The sequence below is a fragment of the Mchenga conophoros genome, linkage group LG9 (genome assembly GCF_057382185.1).
Source record: "Mchenga conophoros isolate Kocher_MC1m ecotype Shallow Benthic linkage group LG9, M_conophoros_male_GT1.1, whole genome shotgun sequence".
In the NCBI taxonomy this organism is placed as follows: domain Eukaryota; kingdom Metazoa; phylum Chordata; class Actinopteri; order Cichliformes; family Cichlidae; genus Mchenga; species Mchenga conophoros.
In genome coordinates, this window is record NC_140534.1 from 1,366,785 (window position 1) to 1,390,414 (window position 23,630).

General features: G+C 42.8%; 1 protein-coding gene across 2 annotated transcripts; it reads left to right on the forward strand.

The window, feature by feature from the left end:
- Window positions 1-11,714: 11,714 nt before the first annotated feature.
- Window positions 11,715-20,569, forward strand: LOC146566577 (uncharacterized). Of its 2 annotated transcripts, none has more exons than XR_014893730.1 (2): window positions 11,715-12,396; window positions 12,504-12,598. XR_014893730.1 is itself a non-coding variant. In XM_085285882.1 (2 exons), exons 1-2 carry the CDS (start codon window positions 12,282-12,284, stop codon window positions 19,948-19,950), a joined length of 525 nt encoding a protein of 174 aa, XP_085142008.1. In that variant the 5' UTR covers window positions 11,715-12,281; the 3' UTR covers window positions 19,951-20,569. The 2 variants fall into 2 exon arrangements, 1 of the variants encoding a protein (XP_085142008.1); XM_085285882.1 differs by lacking the exon at window positions 12,504-12,598 and adding an exon at window positions 19,541-20,569.
- The last annotated feature ends 3,061 nt before the right edge of the window (window positions 20,570-23,630 follow it).

Genomic DNA, 23,630 nt, shown 5'->3' on the forward strand with positions numbered 1-23,630 from the left:
ATAGCAATAAGTTACTAATTGCTCATTACTTCTCCAAGAAAGTAATCCTGTTACTTTACTAATTTGTTATTTTCAAAAGTAATTAGTTAATTTATTACTTGAACATGATACACAACCTGAATATGTAATAAAGCAATAGATCTTTCAGCACAGTTCTATTTTTTCTGCATAATAAATCATATAAAATGTAATCAAATGAAAAAGTCTATTTTTAAAACATGTTTTATTCGTTTTAATCTTTTAACTTTATGCACATTGTATCAAACAAAAATTAAAAAAAAAAATTTGTTTAACATTTAAACCTATTTTCTGAATATTCCAGCATATAAAATAAAATAATTTTTTGTGTTTACACTCACTCTTTCAAATAGATGAAAGTAAAACACAGCAGAAAATAAATAAAATCAACGATTCAGCAGCTCTGAGTCCTGTCGCTCTTAGATCTATCGTCTGTGTTTAGCACGAGTGGGGCAGGTGGAGGTTTGCCCACAGTGGTGATATCAGTGGGGGGATCCGGGGGTTTCTCTGTGAGTGTCACATTCCCGTGGCAGCGTGCTCGCTCAGATTTGAAGTTTAATTTTTCGCTGTAGAAACAAGCTTTCTTCCCACGCAGAGTGCACAGCAGACGCTGATGTTTTTGTCACTTTTTACGGACTAAAACTTAAAGTAATGCGAGTACTTCCACGTTTTAAACGCTGCATGGTCACACTCTATCCCGCGCTCCATATTGTTGATCTACACACGTCTGATGCTGCCATGGGCGCTGCACGCTCGTATGTCATTGTCATGAGACACTCTCAGTTTAGTAACGTAGCGTCCGTACAGGAATGTAACTGTAATGTAATTACTTTTTTGCAACAGTAACCCCTTGCATTACTCGTTACTTGGAAAAAGTAATTGGATTACAGTAACTCGTTATTGCCCATCTCTGCTGGTACAGCTAGGTCCATAAACTTTTGATCAATGACAAACAATTTTTTGAAAGGTTTTTAAATCATACATCTGCGTAACAACTGTGATGGTCTGACATTCAAGCGGTGATTCAAGTCCAGACTTCGAGCATCAATTCAAGAATTTTAATTATAAAGGACAATTTAATGTGCAGGAATTACACTACTTCAGCATCGAGCTAGTGCTACTGAACAGGACAGAGAATAAAGGAAATAACGTTTTATAAGTGGCAGGTCCTTTCAAATTCAATGCTTCTATAAACTCAACAAACAGAAAACACAGTGCTGCACAGTGTGTTGCTAGCTAAAGCTACAGCTGTGGTGATCTCCAGAGAAAGAAAAGAGTGTGAGATAACTTCACTCAGAGATGGAGAAAGATATCAGAAAGACAGGACAGGAGAGGAAGAAAAGCAGTTATATTTGTATAGATTTATATTATTGAATACCAGTGTTGGTCAAGTTACTTGAAAAAAGTAATCAGTAACTAATTACTGATTACTTATTTTCAAAAGTAATTAATTACTTAGTTACTTAGTTACTTTTTAAAAACACGATTTACAACCTGAAGAGGTGATAAAGTGATATATCTTTCAGCCCAATTCTACTTTTTCTGCATAATCCATCATACAAAATGTAATCAAATGGAAAAGTCTCTTTTTAAAACTTGTTTTATTAGTTTAAATCTTTTATCTTTATGCATCAAGCAAACATTTAATTATCTGCAACATTCTCTGACTGGAAGAAATTAGTTTAACATTTAAACCTATTTTCTGCACATTCCAGCACATAAAATAAAATATTTTGTGTGTTTACACTCAGTCTTTCAAATAGATGCAAGTAAAACACAGCAGAAAATAAATAAAGTCAAAGACTCAGCGGTCCTGTTGCTCTATTTTCACCTGTAAAGCAGGAGTGGGGCAGGCGGAGGTTTACCCTGGTGCAGGTGTGCCGCGGTCAGTGGAAGAATCCGCGAGTTTCTCTGTGAATGTCACATTACGTCGTAGCTACTCAGTGCTTGTTGGAAGTTTAGGGGTTTTTTCGCTGTAAAAAGAAGTTTTCTTCCCACGCACAGCGGACACTAATGTTTTTGTCACTTTTTATGGAATCAAACTCAAAGTAAGGTCAGTACTTCCACGCTTTAAACGCTGCACGCTCATACTCTCTCCCACAATCGATATGTGATCCATTGTTGATCTGCACACAGCTGTTGTCACGAACGGCGCACTCGCTTACGTCACTGTCGTGAGACATTCTCGCAAAAAATCACGGTTTTAGTAACGCAGTAACGCAGCGTTACTACGGGAAAGTAACGGTAATCTAATTACTGTTTTTGCAATAGTAATCCCTTACTTTACTCGTTACTTGAAAAAAGTAATCAGATTACAGTAACGCGTTACTTGTAACGCGTTACTGCCCATCTCTGTTGAATACTGTGATGTATGTAGGACAGCATGGTGGTGTTAGCACTGTCACCTCTGTATGGAGGATGTTGTCCCTGTGTTTGCCTGGGTTCTGTCCATGTACTCCCGCTTCCAAAGACATGCAGTTAGTGGGGTTAAGTGGGGATTCTAAACTGCCCATAGGTGTGAATGTGTGTGTGAATAGTTGTCTGTTTCTCTGTGTTAGCCATGCGACAGACTGGCGACCTGTCCAGGGTCTACCCTGTCTATCACCCTATTGTGTCTGAGACAGGCTCCTGCCCATTTTCTTGCTGAAGCATCCACCCTCATTTTGTCTGTATCCTCTTAGTAGATGGCAAGAGAGTTTTATCAAGAATGTCTTGGTATATTTTTCTATTTATCCTTCCTTCAGTTATATAAAGTGTACCAGGGCCGCATGCTGACAAACAGCCCCACACCACGATGTTCCTACCTCCAAACGCCATGCCTTTTGAACATGGTGTGTACTATGGCATCAACTTTGGTCTCATCTGACCAGAGCATACTCAGTATTTTACAGGCTTAAGTAAATGTTGTTGAGCAAACTGTAAACGTGCTTCAACCTGCATTGGAGTTTTGCGTAGTGAACATGCATACAGTGCATTACTTGTTGTTTGAAAAAATTGCTGATTCCAGGTCTGTCTGGAGCTCTCCACACGTGCTCCTTGGCTGAACATTTTTGATCATCTTTTTGTAGTCCTCTGTTTGAAAACTTGAGGGAAGCAACTCGTCATGGCCAGTTTATGGTGAAATGATGCACCATGGCCCAAGAGAGACTGTATAGTGCCATGCCAGTCTTGCTTGTAATGCGCTTGCAGGTGCTCAGATGAAAATGAAGACACACTTTGACATAACATCTGTTGCACTTGTAACCCTACTTACAGTTTATTAATAAGAACAACTAAATGACATAGAAACTGAAGTGAGGAGGAGGTAAGTGACGGACAAGGTAAGCGACTCGTGTTGTAACTGACGTCAGACGCCGGAGATTTTGGCGGAAAATTAAAGCAAATGGTAGTTTAGATTTGAACAAATTCATTTAAGCTTCAGCATTACCAAATACACTTATCAATTGTCTTATAACTAACACTATTTGTCTAAATAATCTCCAACACCCTGGAGAACAACGGGGAGAGTTTAGAAACTCTCCAAGATTATATTGATCAGTGCTTTCAGGATCTCGTGATGAAGAAGGCCCAGTGTGCAGCTTCCCCGGCCAAACCTGAGACGCCGTCGTCGAAAAGACAACGCCCGGCTCAACATCGCCAGCCGGCAAAGATATTGCTGACATACTGGAGTCAATCAACAAGCGATTGTCCAGTTTCGACGCAAGGCTGTCCTTGGTGGAGATTCTTCACCGAGAATTTAAATGCTTGCGAGAATCCCTGGAGTACAGCCAGCAGCAGGTGGAAACGCTTGCTGCTGAAAATGCCACGCTAAGGGAGTCGGTGAAATGTCTCACAGATAATGTTACCCAGCTCAATAGAGAAAATAAAAAAATAAAAGAAACAGTTATCGATCTACAAGCTCGTAGCATGCGTGATAAGCTGGTATTTTCTGGTATTCCAGAAGCCGCTGGAGAGGACGCGGAGACCACGGTAAAAAGCTTCATCAAAACCCACCTGAAGCTGCCGGAGGACACTGTGAAGAACATCGTCTTCGATCGGGTACATCGCCTCGGCCCCATTCGGGCTACGGCCGGGAGACCACGTCCTATCGTGGCCAAATTCGGCCACTTCAAACAAAAGCAACATGTGAAAAGCCGCGGCAGGGAATTAAAAGGAACGGACTTCAGCGTGAACGACCAGTTCCCCAAAGAGATCTTGGAACGACGCAGGGTCCTCTTCCCAATCCGACGCGGCTTCATCCAGAAGGGCTCCCGCGCTGTCATCGCTGTGGACCGGCTGTACGTGGACGGACAGCTCCACCGCGACCCCAACATCACTCCGTGGCTGTATTAACCTCACACCAGATAAGAATCAGCTGCACCATTTCCCTATCCACTCACACTAACTTGCACTAACATCTGTTTAACTTACCAGTATCAAATCGCATCTTAAAGTGTGATTTCATAGCAGAATTAAAACCGTCACTCTCCGTCAGTGATTTAATTGGAATGTTTACGTTTTGTTTCTGTTTTTTTTTTTTCTTCTCGTTTTTTTTTTTTTTTTCCTCCTCTCTTTTCCCCCTCTTGGTTTTATGCTGCTCACCCCTGTCCTTGGTTTCTTTCTTTATTCCTTTCACTGCCTCGATCACCTGCTTCGACACTCATCCACAAACATCCTTTATTTCGACACATACGCACCATGCGCTCAACGGCAGCACATTTACTTCAGTCAGACAGCGCACACAGTCATATAAGATACACACACACTTAAGCCAAGCCTACTCATATTAGTAAATATGCAAACACAAAGTCAGACTCAGGGAGTATCTCGCCACACATTTTTTCTCTCTCTCCTTCTCTTTATTTATGAACAAGTGACGTATTCTCTCCACCTGTCTAAGCGACGCACACAGCATACATCCCTAGTTATACACAAACATCTATGGGTACACTGAGGTTCATTACATGGAATATAAATGGAGCTGGCTCCAGAGAAAAGAGGTTAAAAATATTTAACCAACTCAAAAAACTACAGGCGGATGTTGTCCTTTTACAAGAGACCCACAGACCTCTTAGAGGTTCGAATGAACTTAAAACACCGGAGTTTCCTAATGTGTTCTCAGCTTGTTATAATTCTAGACAAAGGGGAGCAGCAATTTTAATACATAAAAATATTAATTTCACAGTACTCGATACAGTTATAGATCCAGAGGGCAGATTCTTAATCATTAAACTATCTATACTTGATAAAAAGCTATGTATTGCAAGTGTATATGGTCCAAATGTTGATGATCCCTCATTCTTTCACGGTTTTTTCAGTGCACTCTCTGAACACTTAGATGGCACACTTGTTCTTGGAGGCGACCTCAACCTTGGACTAAATGAAGACATGGATAGGCTCAATACAGCGGGAACTCAGCGTAATTGGCAGTCCACAAATATAATCAAACAGTATATGAGCGACTTTGGTCTTTGCGATGCATGGCGTTCCCTTCACCCCACCAGTAAGGAATATACTTTTTTCTCACATGTCCATCACTCTTACTCTAGTCTGGATTATTTTTTGGTCAGCAGCTCACTGCTGAACGACATTTCAGACACTGAGATTCACCCTATAGCTGTCAGCGATCATGGTCCTGTATCTTTAACACTAATGCACAAGAATAATACTACGCCAAGAAAAAACTGGAGATTTAATATATCACTACTTAAAGATGAAGACTTTATTAAATATTTTAAAAAAGAGTGGACTTCATATTTGAACTATAATGACACTCCCGAAACATCAGCTTCTGTTCTATGGGAAGCAGGGAAAGCTGTAATGAGAGGTAAAATAATTTCTTTCTCATCACATAAAAAGAAAAAAGAAAACAAAAATATTCAGGAATTAGAAAAAAACATCAAATCACTAGAAGAAGCCTACGCGTCCCACCAAGATCAGGAAACATTGAACAAAATACGCAAAACAAAACTAGAATTAAATGAGATAATTGATAAAAAAACAAAATTCTTAGTACAAAGACTACGCCTACAAAATTATGAACATGGTAATAAATCCGGTCAATTTCTAGCAAACCAGCTAAAAATAAATAAAGAAAAAACAACTATATGTGCTGTTCAAGATTCATCTGGGAACACAGTATATGACCCGAAACAAATAAACAACATTTTCAGGGATTTCTATAAAACGTTGTATTCACCACAAATAAACCCATCTAAAAAAGAAATTGATCAGTTTTTGGACAACATAACTCTTCCAAAATTATTGGACACTCAAGCAATGGCACTGGATTCACCACTGACACCAGGTGAACTCCAGGAAGCCCTGATAAGTATGCACAATAATAAGGCTCCAGGTCCAGACGGCTTTCCTGCAGAATTCTACAAAGAATTCTGGTCGATTCTAGCACCAGTTTTCTACAGAACGTTGTTGGAAATTAAAGAAAAGGGCAGACTTCCATCAAATATGAATTCTGCAAACATTAATCTGCTGCTAAAACCAGGCAAAGACCCTGTATATCCCTCAAGCTATCGTCCAATATCCCTTATAAATGTAGACCTTAAAATAATCTGCAAAGCTCTCTCAAAGAGACTGGAGAAAATAACCCCCCTCTTAATTCATCCTGACCAAACTGGTTTCATAAAAGGTAGGCACTCATCAACAAATACACGCAGATTACTTAATTTGATAGACTACTCATACAGTAAAAACCTAGAAACTACAATATTCTCTTTAGACGCAGAAAAAGCATTCGACAGAGTTAACTGGAAATTTCTATTTGCAACTTTACACAAATTTGGTTTTGGATCCTCTTTCATAAACTGGTTAAAAATATTATATAATTCCCCAACAGCTTGTGTTAGAACAAATGACCAGACATCCTCCAGCTTCTGTCTCTTGAGGGGCACCAGGCAGGGATGCCCACTCTCCCCTTCACTGTTTGCAATTTTTATTGAACCACTAGCAGCAGCAATTAGACAGAATTCAGTAATTAAGGGCATAAAATGCAAGAACATGGAACATAAAATCAGCCTTTATGCGGATGATGTGTTACTCTTTCTCCAAAATTCACAAACCAATATCTGTGGGGTGATTGAATTGATAAACTCTTTTGCAAGAATATCAGATTACTCAATTAACTGGTCAAAATCTACAGTCCTACCGATTAATTGCTCCCTCCATAATTCCTCTTCTACACCACTGCAATCGGGAAATATAAAATATTTAGGTATTAATGTTTCTCCCAAGCTTGCAGATCTAACTAAATTAAACCATATCCCACTTTTAAAGAAGGTAGAAGATGATCTGGCTAGATGGAAATGTCTACCCATATCACTCATGGGAAGGGTTGCCGCTATAAAAATGATGGTCTTACCAAAAATAAATTATTTATTCTCAGTGATCCCAACTAAACCGCCACAAGATTGGTTCAGATCTCTAGATTCATGTATGTCCAAATTCCTTTGGAAAAATAAACCCCCACGTATAAGCTTAAAAACACTACAAAAGACCAAGGATAAAGGAGGACTAGAACTGCCTAACTTTCAGCACTACTTCTTAGCCAACAGGCTTCAGTTTATCTCAGGATGGCTAAAACACACCCTCTTAGATGAACCTTGGCTAGATGTAGAACAAGCACTCTGCAATAATCTAGAGATCTCAGACCTACCATTTATCAGCTCAAACATCCAACGACATGAATGCTTTAAAAGCATCAACATCAGCTCTTCTCTGACAGCATGGTGGGAGTTTCTAAAATTGACGGCGTCTTCATTAATCCCATGCAAACGTACACCTATCTGGAACAACCCTGACATATTACAAAACAATAATATGATAAACTTTTCAGATTGGAGTGGTAAAGGAATCAAATATTTAGAACATATACTAGAAGGAACAGAATTTATTTCATTTGACGGACTGGTTACACAATATGGGATCAACAAGAAAAGATTTTTAGAATATCAACAAATTAAATCCATAGTAAAAAAGAAATTTAAACCGGGTCAAGTTGAACTACAAACACCACCAAGTGTGGTTCAATTTCTTACTCTTAAAACCCCCAAATTACTATCCAAAATATACAGAATGCTTTCTAAAACAGATGAATCAATATCACTTCCTATTGCAAAATGGGAAGCGGATTTATCAGTTAACTTAGACCTAAACTTCTGGTCTCAGATTTGCTTAAAAACCTTTCATCTAATTAGAAATCCCAGTCTGCAATTAATTCAATACAAAATATTACATAGAGTGCACTATACAGGTCATCGGATGTTCAAGATGGGCTTTACGTCTACCAACAACTGCTCACACTGCCAAACCAATTCACCGGACAATTATATCCACGCTCTTTGGTTCTGTCCACCAGTTCAGAAGTTTTGGCGCGAGATATGTGAAGACTTATCGAAGTGTCTGAAATGTAACATTCCAACTTCCCCCTTAGTGTGTTTGTTGGGCAGCTTAGATAATGTCACTACAGATAAGAATATCGCCCATATGGTTTTCACTGCCCTATGCATAGCCAAGAAAACAGTCCTCATGAACTGGAAAAATAAAAACAATCTTAATTCTAACCAATATAGAAATTATCTATTAGATTACATTAGTCTTGACACAGCCTCTGCCACCACATCAGATCAATTGCTCTGGGCTCCTTTGATCAGCTCCATCACCTAGTGGGGGTGGGGGGTCATAGTTTGGTCCCGCCTTCACTGTTGTGATTGGTGTGGGGGTAGGGACAGGCTTAGGGCGTCGGGGGGTTCCCCGGAGGCATTTTCCTTGGGGGGCTCAACCCGGGGTAGCGGTCATGTCCGGTTAGGGGCTCTGTTGGCTCTCAGGTGACTGTTTCCTCGTGGATGCGTGCAGCGGGGCTAGGGGAGGGTCTGTGCTGACGGACGTGGGTTACTGACCTGGTAGCCTGGCTGCCCCTGGGTGGGTCCGGGATAGGTGTGAGGTTCTGGGGGCGCTCCATCTCTGGGCTGGGGCCCTGGCCGGGCCTCGGGGGCTTGGGTCCTGGTTGGTGTGTTGCCGCGGTTGTGGGCGGGTGGGTGCAAGGGGGCCCAGCCCTGGCGCAGGGTGCCGCCGGTGCGTCGAGCCACCTGGGGGGCTCTTCAACTGGTGGGGGAGATTGTCACATCTTGCAGGAGCTTTCCTCTCTTCAGGAACTCTCTCTGCAGGAAGGGGAGATACAGGAGGGGTGGAGGAAGATCTCAGCCTGGGCGTCTATTGGCTTATGTAGTCTGGAAGATGAGTGGATTGTGGGGTGGGTGCAGTTTTCTCTGTGGTGGGGTTGGGTGGACTGTCCCGGGCTCTGTGGGGCCGGGAGGCGCTGCTGCACTGGGCCCCGGTCTGGATGGGCCTGGGCCCCCTTTCCCTGGCGGGTCGCGGAGTATGGGGGTGCCTACTGGGGTCAGCGGTGGAGCTGGCCCCAGGGAGGGGTCACTTGCCCCTCCCTTCCTTCCCTCCCCATCTCCAGCTGCCTCCCTCTTCCCGCTCCACCACAACCACCCACACATGCAGGACCTTGGAGTAGGGGTATGTCACCAGGGTGCAGAGGAGGCTACCCCCCCCCCCCCCCCCCCCGTCCCCTTCTGGCTGCCTCTGCCTCAATTTTATCCCACAACTTAGACATTCACATTACTCACACTCTCATAACACATACATATAGGATCTTGGGGGTGGGCACGATACACGGAGTCCAAAGTACCATCAGGGTGTACACCTCACCCCTGGCGTCGTTGCCCACCTCTCAATTTTAAATACACGTAGACATTGAGGGCCAGCAGGAGGGACCATGCGCTTACCTGCTGCTCTCTGGCAGGTAGCTCCATGCCCTCCTGGGTTTTAAATGCACCTTAGAACACACATGCATCAACACTACAATGAGCGGGTGGAGGGAGGTTTGGAGTCTTCTCTCACCCCCATTCTCTGCGACCTGCTGGAGCAGGGGGGCTAGGAGGAGGAGTTGGCCGTCCGACTGCGGTCTGGAGTGTGGGGCCTCCCTGCTGCTGCGGAGTCGGGGTGGTCTGCCTCTCCCCACCGCAGGGAAAAGGGTAACACCACCTGGGTCTGGGTGCAGTTCCCCCCTCCAGGGGCAAGGGTACCTAGACCCGGTTCGTAGAGTACGCTTGGGGAGTGTGATTGTGTGTACAGCGTCTCTTTATGTCTGTCTCCACGTTGGTTGAGTGTGGAGTAAGTGCATATGAGAGCATGAGGGTGGGAATGGATGTTTGTGTCTGTGTGTGCCTGTATGTCTGTGTCTATATGTCAGGTTGGGTATCAGACGCCACCTCTCTGGGGACATCTCAGGCCCTCCAAGGTTTGGAGGTCTCTCTCCCCCCACCACCACTTCCCCTGCCAGTGGCGGACTCCCTCAGACGTCGGTGCGTTGGTGGTTCTTTGTGTCTGGGGGTGGGCGTCCAGGTACACACCGGCTCACTCCTTGGCGGCCGCTTATCGGGGCCTGGAGCCTGGGGCTCGCTCGGGCCACTTCGAAGGTGGGGTGCCCCCGGCCTCTCGGCCTGGGGCTCAGTCACTCAGGCACAGCTGGCGTCCGGCGGAACTCACGGGCGCGTCACTGCAACTCCCCCTGGCTTCTGCTCCGCGGCTGCTGAGTGAGCCCTCATCTGGGACTCTCCTCAGCTCTTTCTGGGACAGTGGCGCAGCTGCCCCTCTGTTGGTCTTCCATGGTCTCTTGTGTTCTGGGGGCCTCTGGATGTCTGGAGTTTTGATCTCCTCCATACCTGCTTCATGCCCTGGAGGACGGGGCTGTGGCCCCCCCACACCCTCTAGCAGATCATTACATGAAGGAACCTTTTAAAAACAAGCGCGTCCATGCTCACAGGTGTACACACGGGTGATCACACCCACAAACTACACCCTTTTTGGCTCCTACCTCAAAGCACACTGTGTTCTGTTGATCTTATGTGCTGCACAATAATGTTTAATATTTAGTATTTACTGTCATATTCCCATATATCATTGTGATGTTGTTTATTCTATTACTCTTGTTCTCTTCTGCTTGTTTTCTTTTTTCTTTCTCAGCAGGTGATCCAGGTGATTGATATATGCATTTTTTTTTCCTGCCCATTCTGTTGGTTTTTGTCCTTTGCCCTTCTCCCCCGTCCCTCTTCTCAGCTGTTTCTCTTTCTCTCTTTCTTTCTCTCCTCCTTTCCTCCAGTCAAGTCTGTCCCGTATTCAGTAAATGAAAATAAAATAAACAATAAAAGGTGAATCAAATGGACCATTATGGCTGGGATGGTCAATTTGGTAAAGTAAATCCGTTGGGCATCTTTCTTTGCCTTTAGACAATAATTCTGATGACAAAAGAGCCAAACGGGACAGGCAAAAAAATAAAAAATAAAAAAATAAAAAAAATAAAAAAATAAGAACAACTAAACTGTCACTAGGCCAACACCAGAGAATCTGGGATCGTCAGGAGCCCAAGGCATCAATAAGGAAGAACCACACCAGAGTAACAGTGCACAAAATTGTATATTTGAAACACTGCAGCTGCCAAGAAATGTACTTAACACAATAAAATAAGTACAAACTATTTTCCCGGTAATAACAAACTAAAATAAAGTGCGTGCTTACAGTTTGCCTCTTGTAACAGCCACTATGGTGTGGTGTCCCTTTAAGACACCCAAGTCGAGGGTTGATTGTGTCATCAGTTTGTGCCACTGCTCTCTCTCTGTCTCTGTGATTGTGTGGACATGTGCTTGCACGCTAGTGCATGAGGAGGGACGGATTTCATGTTTTACCTCTCCAGACACCTTTGTTTGCAACGTTATGGGTTGTACGAACACTGTGCGCTATGTTTGTTAAGCCGCAGCCGTTCAACCGGGCTTTTATATGGTTGTTGAAGAAGGTGTATTAAAGAACCACCGTGGATTACCGATACCAGCGTGGGTGTGTGTTCTTCCGACTAGCCTGCTAGGTGTTTTGCCGCCTCTTCTCAACCACACAACACAACCCAACGTTACACTCTGAGTCAAATGAATAAATGAATGTTTGATAACTGATGGATGGTTGGGGCCGGTCTGTGTTTGTCTAATTGTTTGATCTTCCACACTCCAGTGAAGAAGGAAATTTTGAAGTCCTGCAGGTATCTTCCCCACCATGTCATGGGAACGAAGCCTCAGCAGTCTTATCTACTCTTGAGTTGGCTTGCCATCCAGTTAACTGGAACTGTGGAATCACTACTCGTCAATGGAGGCTTGCTTCAGACTGGTTTTCGTCTGTTGAGTCATCATTTACCAGATAAAATAAAAACCTGACTGATGAACAGGGTGGCATTCGGAACAACAAACAACTGCAGCAGACTCACTTGGAACTCCACCCACATAGCAGACAGGTCTGGCCCGGAGCTGGTGTCAAGTTGGCACTGCTGGCATGGTAAGTCGTATACCATCCAGATATGGGTGAGGCCTGGTGTAGACAGCACTGTTCATGTGATAGCATGCTACATCTGGCCTGATTGTGGTTTGGTTTATGTCGCCCAGGCTCATAGGAAACATGTCTGGACCGGATCCGGAATCAAACTGGCACTTCTGACTGACTGGTGTCATGGCAGGGTGTATATCAACCATATGTGGGCCAGGTCTGGCAATGATGGCACTATTTATATTCATATTTTCCTATTTTAGTTAGAAGATCCAAATTCCATGTTGCAAAACTATACTGCTATGGTAGCCAACATTTCAAATGCAGGTTTGACAGGTTTGTGAGTGTACACTTTATCCAAAACCTAGTGAGGGGTTACTCATGTTTACCACTGGGTGGCTGTAGCTCAGGAGGTAGAGCAGGTCACCGACTGATAGGAAGGTTAGTGGTTTGATCCCTGGCTTCTCCAGTCTGAATGTCAAGAGTGAATGTGTATGAATGTAGTTAGGAAGCACTCAGTTTAGAGAAAGTGTGGGTTTGTTGTATAGAGCTCTGGGAGAATAGAAAAGTGCTTTACAGGAAACAGTCCACTTCCTGTCTGAACAGAGTTTCGTCACATTACTTTTGCACTATTATGTTCCGGAACATGTTGTTATTACATGCTTTGATTAAGGTACACATTAGACTGACATCAGGGGCCAGAGCTGAAACTGTTCTGGGCCAGCACAGGGCCAGCAGTGTGTCTGCAACTGGCCTTCTGCTCGCCCATGTGTGGGCCACCTCTAGAAAACCAGATCTGGGCCACCAAAGGGCTGTCATCCTTTGCGGTATGTGGGCCATGTATAAGCACATTGTGTGGGCCAGATCCGGGCCATAGCAATTTTGCTATGTGGGCAGTGATTCGGCTTCGGTAACAGTTTGCTGAGCACATGACGTTGGGGGAACGTGAACGCAATGGCGACTGTGGAAAGTCATGTGATCAAGGACAACAGCAAGGGTCACTGGGAGCTCATTGCTGATTGGCCAAGTTACACAACAACAAATCATCTTATTCATCCACATCTTTATTTAAAGCAAAAAGACATGACTAAATAGTTTACATCATACACACCTTTCCGCTGCTCTTTTTTTTTCTAGCAGGGCTACACACAGTCCTTCAGTCACATGACCGTGTTTTCGCTTTAGTGCCTGTCATTGGCTCGACCCCACATGCAAGGTCTTCAGGTCTGTATGTTGTAGAGCACAAACTCAGTGAGACAGATTATGTTGTGCTTACCTGTTGGGATTTATTTTTGTCTTAAAGGCTAATATTTCATTTTTAGCATCGCATATTAGTGTTTTTATTGCGCAGAGTGTATTGTAGAATAGTTTTGAATTCACTCTGATACTAACAGACAACACTTCCTCACAACCTCCTCACAGGAGTATGGCCTTGATCATAAATCTGTTATTATGGTATGCACTATACCCCCTTTAACTGTGATGGTTGTCATGGTAATGGGAACGTTGCCGGCAGAAGGGTCATCTCCAAATAAGGAGATGCCCAGAAAGCTGCAGAAGAAGAAAGGTGAGCTGAAGTGCTGGATCGCAGTCAAAAAGGAGAACTGTGGCTTTTGACCAATCACCTTAGTATTCTGTTTATCACACATGATAAAAAGTGTTTACTGCCTGTGCGCAGCTGCCTTTAGGCTCTGAGCCAGGAACAGGAAGTGCATGGCACCATGTAAAACTAACATGAAATTCTATTGTTTTGATAATATGTTGTGAAAACTTATAATTGGAGCATATTTGTCTTTTATCTCATAAAAAAACGTAAAAATTAAAGTCGTGCCTGCCACATCGATGTGCTGAAGGCTTACATTGACTGTAAAAGTACCGATAGCGCTAATAGCCAGTCTTCCGTATATGTTGCGTCAATGTTGGTCACTCCCTTTAACCTCTGTGATGATGGGCTGAATGACAAACACAGTTCTGTTTTTGGTATGGCTCTCTGAAACTCTGAGATCTTGACCGACTTTCGAGATTCCTACTTATCACACCTGTGTTAATCTCAGGCAGATATTCACAAGCGTATCAAAGCCACCCAACTCTGTTTAATGACATTCCCACTCAAACCACTGTGTTAATTGCTCTGGGTGACCGTTAAACGGCATATCTACCAAATAAACCCCAAGCGGTTTGATGCAACAAGAAGTAAAACATCTCCTTGATCATAACTTTGCAGCACCCAGTAGTAGTCCTTGGAGCTCTCCATCACTTCTTGTGCCAAAGCCTGATCAAACGGTGCCGTTCTGTAATGACGTAAGGTTAATGCTGTCACGAAACCCGACTCTTTCCCATTTCCATATATGGATGATTGTGTGGACGGCTCAAGTTTGTCACAAAACTAGATCTCGTTAAAGGATACTGACAAGTCCCACTAACCACCCATGCAGCTGAAATCAGTGCTTTTGTTACACCGGACCGTTTCTTACAACATACAGCGATGCCTTTGGATTGCAAAATGCGCCAGCCACATTCCAGTGACTAATGAATACTGATCCGTGTGGGATAAGTAATTGTGCAGTGTATTCTGATAATTCTCTGATGTTGAACTTGGCCAAAGGTGAATTTGGTAAAGCTGTAGTTACTCATATAAGTAAACAGGTAGGGCAAGGGCAAATCCTTTAAGTGGCTGCTAAAGTGCAAGCAATAGTGGATTTCCCTGCTACTCAAACACAATGGATTGATTCATAGGTATCTTAGGTAGTCTTAGGTATGGTAGTGACAATGTGCATCGTGCTTCTTTGGCAGCTTTGACTTTATATCACCCCCTCTGGTGGTCCAATGAGTGTCAAGCTGGTTTTGAAGCAACCAAAATTCGTGCAGCACTCCTACAGGGGGATGAGCATTATGTGGGCCATGCAATTTGTTATTTTTCCCAAAAGTTCAAGAAGCGTCAACTACATTACAGCACAACTGAAAACGTGTTAGCACTACAACACTTCAGAGTGTATCTTGGCTCTAGCCCTATCCCAATCATTGTGTTTTCTGACTATATCCCTCTTGTGTTTTTGTCTCATATGCAGATACCTTATGTGCAGGTCTTTGTTACTCCAAGACTTCAACACTGAAATCTGCTTTAAGAAAGTTCACGGGAACATTGTAGCCGATGCTCTCTCGGGGTGTAAAATACACATTTCTTATAGGGGGAAATGTTTGGGGGTTTGTTGCGGTGGGGTGGAATGGTATGACCCAAGATCTTAGGGGTTGTGTGTGTTCTTGTGTGTGCATCAAACCACTGGAGGATATTGTTGTGGGTTTTTCTCGTTCCTCCCCCTCAGGTGTGTGCATGGGTGTGTCTTGATGGAGACTCCATGTAAGGTTCTCGGGTCCAGATGACACCTCGCCCCTCCCTCCTGGCCTCCACCACCCAACAAGCAGCCGAGTGTTTCTGTGTTGTTACTGAGAATAAGTCAATTTGTGTGTGTGGTAATATGAGTGCTAGATGCGACCTTTGTAAATAGTTCTGTAAATTAGAGAACTCGTGTTCTTTCACTGTATATATCGAACACTGCTGCAGCCTCGTAGGAATGACAAGTTTTTTTCTGTTGAAACCTGTTTTCTCTTGTTTTTTGTGATAGGAATTTAGGTAAGCAAATTGTCTTTGGTTTGACTTTTGTTTTGGGCAGGGAAGCTGAGAGATCTATTGTTATTTTAGCATAGCTCACTGTCAGAGTCAATAAACAGCTGCAGAGGTGGGCGTTTAGAAATTCTTCTATAGCCAATGCCATCAGGGTGTGTTGTGAGAGAGCTCACTGGCTTTACCTATCATGAGATTTTTTTTCAGTTTTATACTGTTTTATAGGCCACATCACTTGGGACTAAAGCAGATAATATTAATTTGCACTAAGTGGCAGGATTGCCCATTAAAGCCCCCTTTCTTCATGTGTTTCCCTCTGTCATTTCTCATTATTACACATAATTTATGGACATCTGTGCTTTAATCTCTTTGCATGTGTGGATTAGATGAGTTACTTACATCTACAGAGAATTTTATGCCAATGGCATCTTTAGAAATATATTTACCTTGACAAGGGAAGGTCAACTGATCATGAGCTCTAACACTGAGACAGAGACTGAAACATAAGTGCTGATATAGGAGGAGAAGATGTCAAAATCAAAATCAAATACTCGAGACAAAAGGACATATCACAGATGAGACCAGGACAGACAAGCTAGACTATACTTCATTTGTGTTATTCAACTGTTGCATTAGAATACTGGGTAGTTTTGTGCAAAATAAACAGGTTGGCTTTTCATACTGTGATGAATTTACAATAAAGGCTGTGTTGCACTGGTGCCACTGGTGTGGTATTCATGGTCAGTGTTCAGTTACATCACGTGTAGCTGAGATTACGCTGATGACGCTTCGTTTCATTGACTACCTTCAGCCTTTATACAAACTTTATGCTGTCTGGTACAAAGGTAGTACAAAGTGTAGAGGATGGAAATAAGCTAATGAAACATCTGCTTACATCTCGTTGAGCTTTTCAAAGCTTTTCAACACAGTTCTCTTTGATGACATCTGGTGGCCAAAATATGAAGCGCAGCCTGAACCTACAGAAGAACATGAACCGCTTCACTGTGAGACCTCGAGAACTGAGTGGCAGCTTCTGTTTAATATCATGTGATGACTCTACTGTTGTGGTGCGTTGAACATGTATTTTATATGGTGAAGAATTATGTATTTGATTATGAAATCATGTTTAAACACGTGCCCTGCTGTGATCTTCCTTTCTTTGTAAACACAATAGATTAAAAATACTTTACATATAATAATAACATAGTCTTATGATGGGTTACAGTAGGTGCATGCTTGTGCTATGAGCTCCCGGTCTTCACGTGGTTATGTTAGGTTATTAGCCATTGGACAGTTACATTTAATGTAATTCATATGTATAGTGTATTTTTATGTATGTTTGGCCTGGGGTTAGAATGTGCTTATGAAATAGTAAAATCACAACAACACATGAGGTTATTCTGTTTGGTTTTTATGAGGAACGGGCTCCTCTTTTCCTCACTGGCTCCATGTGTGTCGCACAATGGTTCATGACTCTGGCCAGATGATCCAAGCTTCTCTATGACACCGAGACTATCTCTGTACTCTGTTCCATATTCCATATGTAGAGGAAATGACCCCCCTTTGTGAGGGTGTTTGGATTCCTCTTTAACCCTCTGGTTTTTCACTACGTTTGATTTTACCTTTAGAAACTATTTATCCCACATTAATTCTTTTCGGCACATGTCTGAATTTATAGTTTGTTTGTTTTTTCTTTTGACATACTGTATGTGGTGAGGCGTGGTCTGCGCACCTGCAGGGCATCCTTAATCACGCCCGCCTAGTTAAAAACACGGGGACTCAGCGGTTGGTGTGTTTTGTGGTGTGGTGTATTTGCGGCTGGCAGCTTGAGAGCTGCAGCCGCGTGAAATAAAGATGGCTCAAAACTGTGATCCTTGGACCCGCCGTGCCTTATTCATGCCACACTGTATTAACACAATTGGTCTAAAATCACACAAAAATCATCAAATTTGATAGGAAAAAGTTATATTTTTTCAGGTGAATACTACAAATATGTTTAATGCATCATTCTTATAACTTGAAATGCAAATGTATTCGTAAATGTAAAAATATTTTGCACCATGTAGATATTTTGCAAAAAGCAAAGTTATATACGACTATTTACCCAAAAATGTAGCCAATGCTACTACTGAAATTAAAATTACAGAACAATTATGTGTCACAATATGATGTTATACGCATTAATTATGCCACTCCAAAGAGGAGTTTCTGTCCACTGCAGGACAGAGGAGCACATGTCAGGCCTGATAACACTCCTCATGTTTCAGACCTGGACACAGTGTTTACATTGTAACCTGCCTTTGATGGCCTTTTGGCACCAACTGTAAGATTCAGTAGTGCCCTCATTGTTAAGTTCAAACAACCACACTACACACTAACTACATATGTACAGGCCTTTGGCTGGAGGCCTTTCAGCTTTCAGGGGAAGGTGTTCAATTGGATGCATGGATGCAGTCTTTGCACCTATGAGGCTGTGAGGCCTCAGGGTCTGGTGGGTTCTGCTGCATCAGAAGAGGAGTACTGCAGCCATGCTACCTTGGTACCACTTTGCCTTGGCCGCTAGCTCTCCTGTGCATGAGACCAGTCTAATGTTACCTGCTGAGCTGTGCCCACTTCAAACTCACCGCCTGACTGGTCTCACAGGGACTCTACTGAGTTCTCCATTGGTTTGGAAGGACTGGACCGACATGGAGAAGGGCCATGCAGTGGGCCTGGTGACTCACCATCAGCTGGTCTTCACAGACGCTTACCCAGTCGGTGTGGTCCATGAGGGTTGTGGGGTCAGTGAGCACTGGAACAGCCACTGTTCAGCCCAGCACATAAAATATGCTGGAGCTGCGAGCCCTTGTCCTGCCGAGGCAGTCCCAGTCACCTGTTCACTGTTCACTCACTTGTACATGCACCTTAGACACTGAGGGGTTCTTTGGGGGTCGATGAGCACTGCTGTCCAGCAGTCTCATGCTCGTGTTGCATCCCTTCCCTCAACAGCCGTTTAGTTTCCACACAATCATACACCAGCACATGCACCCAACAGGCCATTTTTAACGCGGACCATGTCTAAATGTAAATAAGCTCTACCTTCAGTTTTTACTCATATCTTAATGTAGATTAATGTAGTACTGTATAGCTCTGTGTAAATAATCATTCTGTACATTCAATAATCTTTAATCCTACAACTGTTTACAACTTGCATAGTTCCCATTTCTGTATAGCTGTATATCTCAGATTCTGTAAAGTTATTTATTTCATATTCTGTATATTTATATCCTGTTCATAGCTTGTACTCACTACAGCCTGTACATACTTAGTTATAGAATAGTCACAACATACTTCATACCGTGTACATTATAACATACCATAATAGACCCATTTCTGTAATATACTCACATATCTATATTATTGCTAATATATATTGTAATATATCTATATCACTAAAGCACTTCTGGATGGATGCAAACTGCATTTCGTTGCCCTGTACCTGTGCATGTGCAATGACAATAAAGTTGAATTCTATTCTATTCTATTCTATTCTAGATACAGTGAAGAAGGCGCAGCAGCGCCTCTTCTTTCTCAGGAGACTGAAAAGATTCGGCATGAGCCCCCGCATCCTCAGGACCTTCTATCACTGTGCCATTGAGAGCATCCTCACTGGATGCATCACCACCTGGTATGGCAACAGCACCGCCTACAACCGCAAAGCTCTCCAGCGAGTAGTGCGGTGCTCTGAACGGATAATTGGAGGTGAGCTTCCCTCCCTCCAAGACATCTACAGGAAGCGCTGCCTGAGGAAAGCGGGGAGGATCATCAAGGACTCCAGTCACCCCAGCCATAAACTGTTCAGACTGCTTCCATCAGGAAGGAGGTTCTGCAGCATCCGGTCCCGTACCAGCAGACTGAGAGACAGCTTCTTCCACCAGGCCATCAGACTGCTGAACACTTCATAGACACCTCAGCTTCACTACTGGAACTTCAACATTATGCACTCCATACTGTACAGTAATGCCACTGTTTTGCACATATTCAACTCTGTATATTTTATATATTTTATTTATTGTTGACTCTATTTAATTTGTAAAATATGTGTACACACTGTTGAAATCTCCCAATTCTTTGAATCTTTGGGCTGAAGGAAGGACAATACTCGGTGTATTTATGCTCAATCAACAATCATTTATTTCCATACAATTCAACACTTAAGAGCATAAGGACCATCATGATGGTGACGGGTTGCTCAGCTTTTTATAGTCTCTAGTGGCCCCCACCTAGTCGTAAAAGCCTAAATATTCACATTCTTTCTCTTTTACGGCGCCTAAGTTATGACCTCGGCTCCCTGTCTTTCTCTGCTTTCTGTAAGGTGGGGGTGTGGAATGTGGTCTGTCTCTTCTATTATCGGCACAAGGTCCTCTGCACACAACATTCTCTTCATGATTCAGCTGTATGAAATGTCAAGAAACAGTGTAACACATTCAACAGTGTCGAGTAATACAGGTCAATCCAATAGATCTAATGATTTTCACACTCTTTTAAGTCAGAAGTATAATGCAAACTAAGACTACATACTGATCACACTATGTTAAAGGGTCTAATATGATCTACAGCAGTATCATACTTCAACTACTTTTGATTACATATATAAGGTAACATATGATAACAGAATAATATCACAACACACACACACACACACACGTAGAAAAATATTTAGTATACACATCCAGAAATGCATACACTATTATATATTATACATATATTTATTAGTTTAAGATGTAGCCATTCTTGTATTTTGCTTGTTTACATTATTGTATTTTGCACAACTCTGTTGCTTGTGAAGCTCGCACACAAGAATTTCACTCGCATGTGCTGTACCAATGTACCTGCACATGCGATGTGACAATAAAAGTGATTTAATTTGATTTGATTTGATACTGACACTTGGCCATGTCACACACGGATCAAGCCTTTGAATTCACCTCATTTTTCTGTTATTAATATTTTAATACAATTTTGAGAAATCAGCTGAGGCTGAAGATGATGAAACAATCCAGATGTACGCCTGTTTTTCACTCCACCAGCCACTCCACTGGTGTACATGGCACTGGGGTCATGTTATTCCCCTATTCTAAAGGGACTAAGACAATCACCCACTTCCCTTTGACCCGCCCTGATGAGCAGAAGAAAGCTGATGGATAAATGGTGTGCGAGTCCTTGTGGTGGCTTTGGGCAAACTCCAGGCGGACTGTGATCACTGACGAGTGGTTTCTGTGACGACTCACTCAAACAGGACTTATTGTTGGAGTGCTGCAGAAACTGTTTTCCTTCTGGAAGCTTCTCCTCTCTCCAGAGAACGATGCCTGGTCTTTGTCAGAGTGACTGCCGTGTTCGCGGCCACCTCACTGACTCAGGCCTTCCCCGATCTCTCAGACTGATCTGGCAGCTGCTCGAGGACGAGCCTTGGTGTTTCCAAATTTCTTCCATTTATGGATGACGGATGTCACTGTGCTCATTTGGGACCTTCAGTACTAGGGATGGGTATCGATAAGATTTTAACGATTCGATTCTTTATCGATTCTTATTTTTAAAAAAGGAGAACACTAAGGTCGATTAGCTTACCCATATGGAAAAGAAATAATAAAAACATATATGATTTACTCATGAAAGTGGCCACTTTCTCATTACTTTCATATATTTTTTTAGTATACAAAACATACAAGTTTCATTATATAATTTTTCAAGGGATCTTATATGTGTTTTCACTCTTGTATGCTTTTCATACAAGTTTCATACAAGACAGATAAAAACTTTATAAGATTTATAAATATCTTTTCCATATGGGTAGAACTTTGTTTTATATCTTCTCTTTGAACAAGGTAGAAATTTAGGAGTAACATGGCCTTACAAACCCAACAGTGACATCTTAAGAGATCCAGCCTACAGCTCTTCAATGGGGTGTCACAGGGTCCCCAGGAAAAAACATTGTAAATGTAAAATAATAAAATAAATATTCTCCTGTAGCAATAACAAAGTATAACATAAATTGTTCTGTAGCAATTACACAAGAATATCCAGTAATGTCCCTGCCTACAATTAAACACATTCACTTACCAAAGTGAAATCGGGGCATCTGCTGTGGCAAATGGGTGCAAACTTTTGACCACAAACTGAGTCACTGCTCGGTGACATTCGTCTATCCTGGCCTGAAAGGAGACGCTACCGGCAGACTGCAGCGAGAGCTGGCAGCATCTGAGCCAGACTGCCTCTCTCATCATGGTCACTAAATGCACAGTGATGGCAGGTTTGTAATAAGGCAGATCGCGCTAACATAATATGCACTGTTAGTTGATTATTTACCTGCTGCATTAACGGGAGAGGACGTGCAAACGTTACCGCTGCTGCTGGGTTGAGATTCACTGAATTAAAAACACGACATTCATTTAAGGTCATCGTGTGTTTTCTGAGCAAATGCTTTTGCATGTTCGTAGTGTTTCCTCCCTTAAATGAAATCTCTACTTTGCAAGTATTGCAAGTTGTCCTGTTGTCATCCGTTCTCGTAAAGTATAACCAAACTTTTGAGCGTTTGAGCCGCTTAGGCGCCGTGTTTCCTGCCAGGTAAATGACGCTCCACAACGTGGTGACGTCATTCGGGGCGACTGGAATCGATAAGGGAATCGTTTGCAAAAATGGCAAACGATTCCAAGGAATTGAAACAGTGGGAACCAACAAGAACCGGTTTTCGATACCCATCCCTATTCAGTACTACGGAAATTTTTCTCTCCCCTCCCCGAAACTGTGCCTCGATACAATCCTGTCTCTTTGTGCTTACGACATGCACTGCTAACTATGGGCAGGGCTGCACATAAGTGGTCCGCAGGTGCACATGCGCTGTCAAAACAAAAAACGCGCACCAGATAAGAAGTTGCAACGCGCGTTTGCGTACATAAGATTTTGTGGAGGAGGACAGACATTTGTTTAGAACTCTTAAAGATGTCGAAGACGCTCCTTTAAGCAATTACTTTGGTGTTCCTCCACCTCCAAAGAAATGTCAGAAGGAGAGAAATGATGAACGCACAGAGATGTGGTGCAGAGTATGCTGTGAAAATCCCACTCTAGTGGACAACTTCTTATCTTCTTATCTTTTATTATGACAGTGCACGTGCACCTGCAGACCACTTATGTGCACCCCTGACTATGGGACTTCATGTAGACAGGTGTGTTTTTTCACTTCATGTCTATCAAGTGAATATGCCACAGGTGGACTGTTTACCTATTTAAAGAAAATACCACAGAGATCGCAATTATAATGAATTAATCCATCGCCACTTGTCTACCTATATTCAGAGGTCTTTGGGCTCTGGTGTCACAGTCCTGGGTCATGTGACCGGTGTTTCTTTATATTTTGTTGTTCCTTTGTGTTCTAGCTTCATTTCAGCTTGCTTAGGTTGCAGTTACAGTTCATGGTTCCCCTTATGTCTGACCAATAAGTCTCCCTTATTGGTTAGTGTGTCTAATCTGTCATGTCTCAAGTCTGTGTGGTTCATGTTGTCTCGCTCATGTCACGTCTGCGTCTTATTTATGGTTCCTGTTCTACTTTAAAGGCGTCTTGTGGTCCATGTTGTTTTAGTTTCACTTC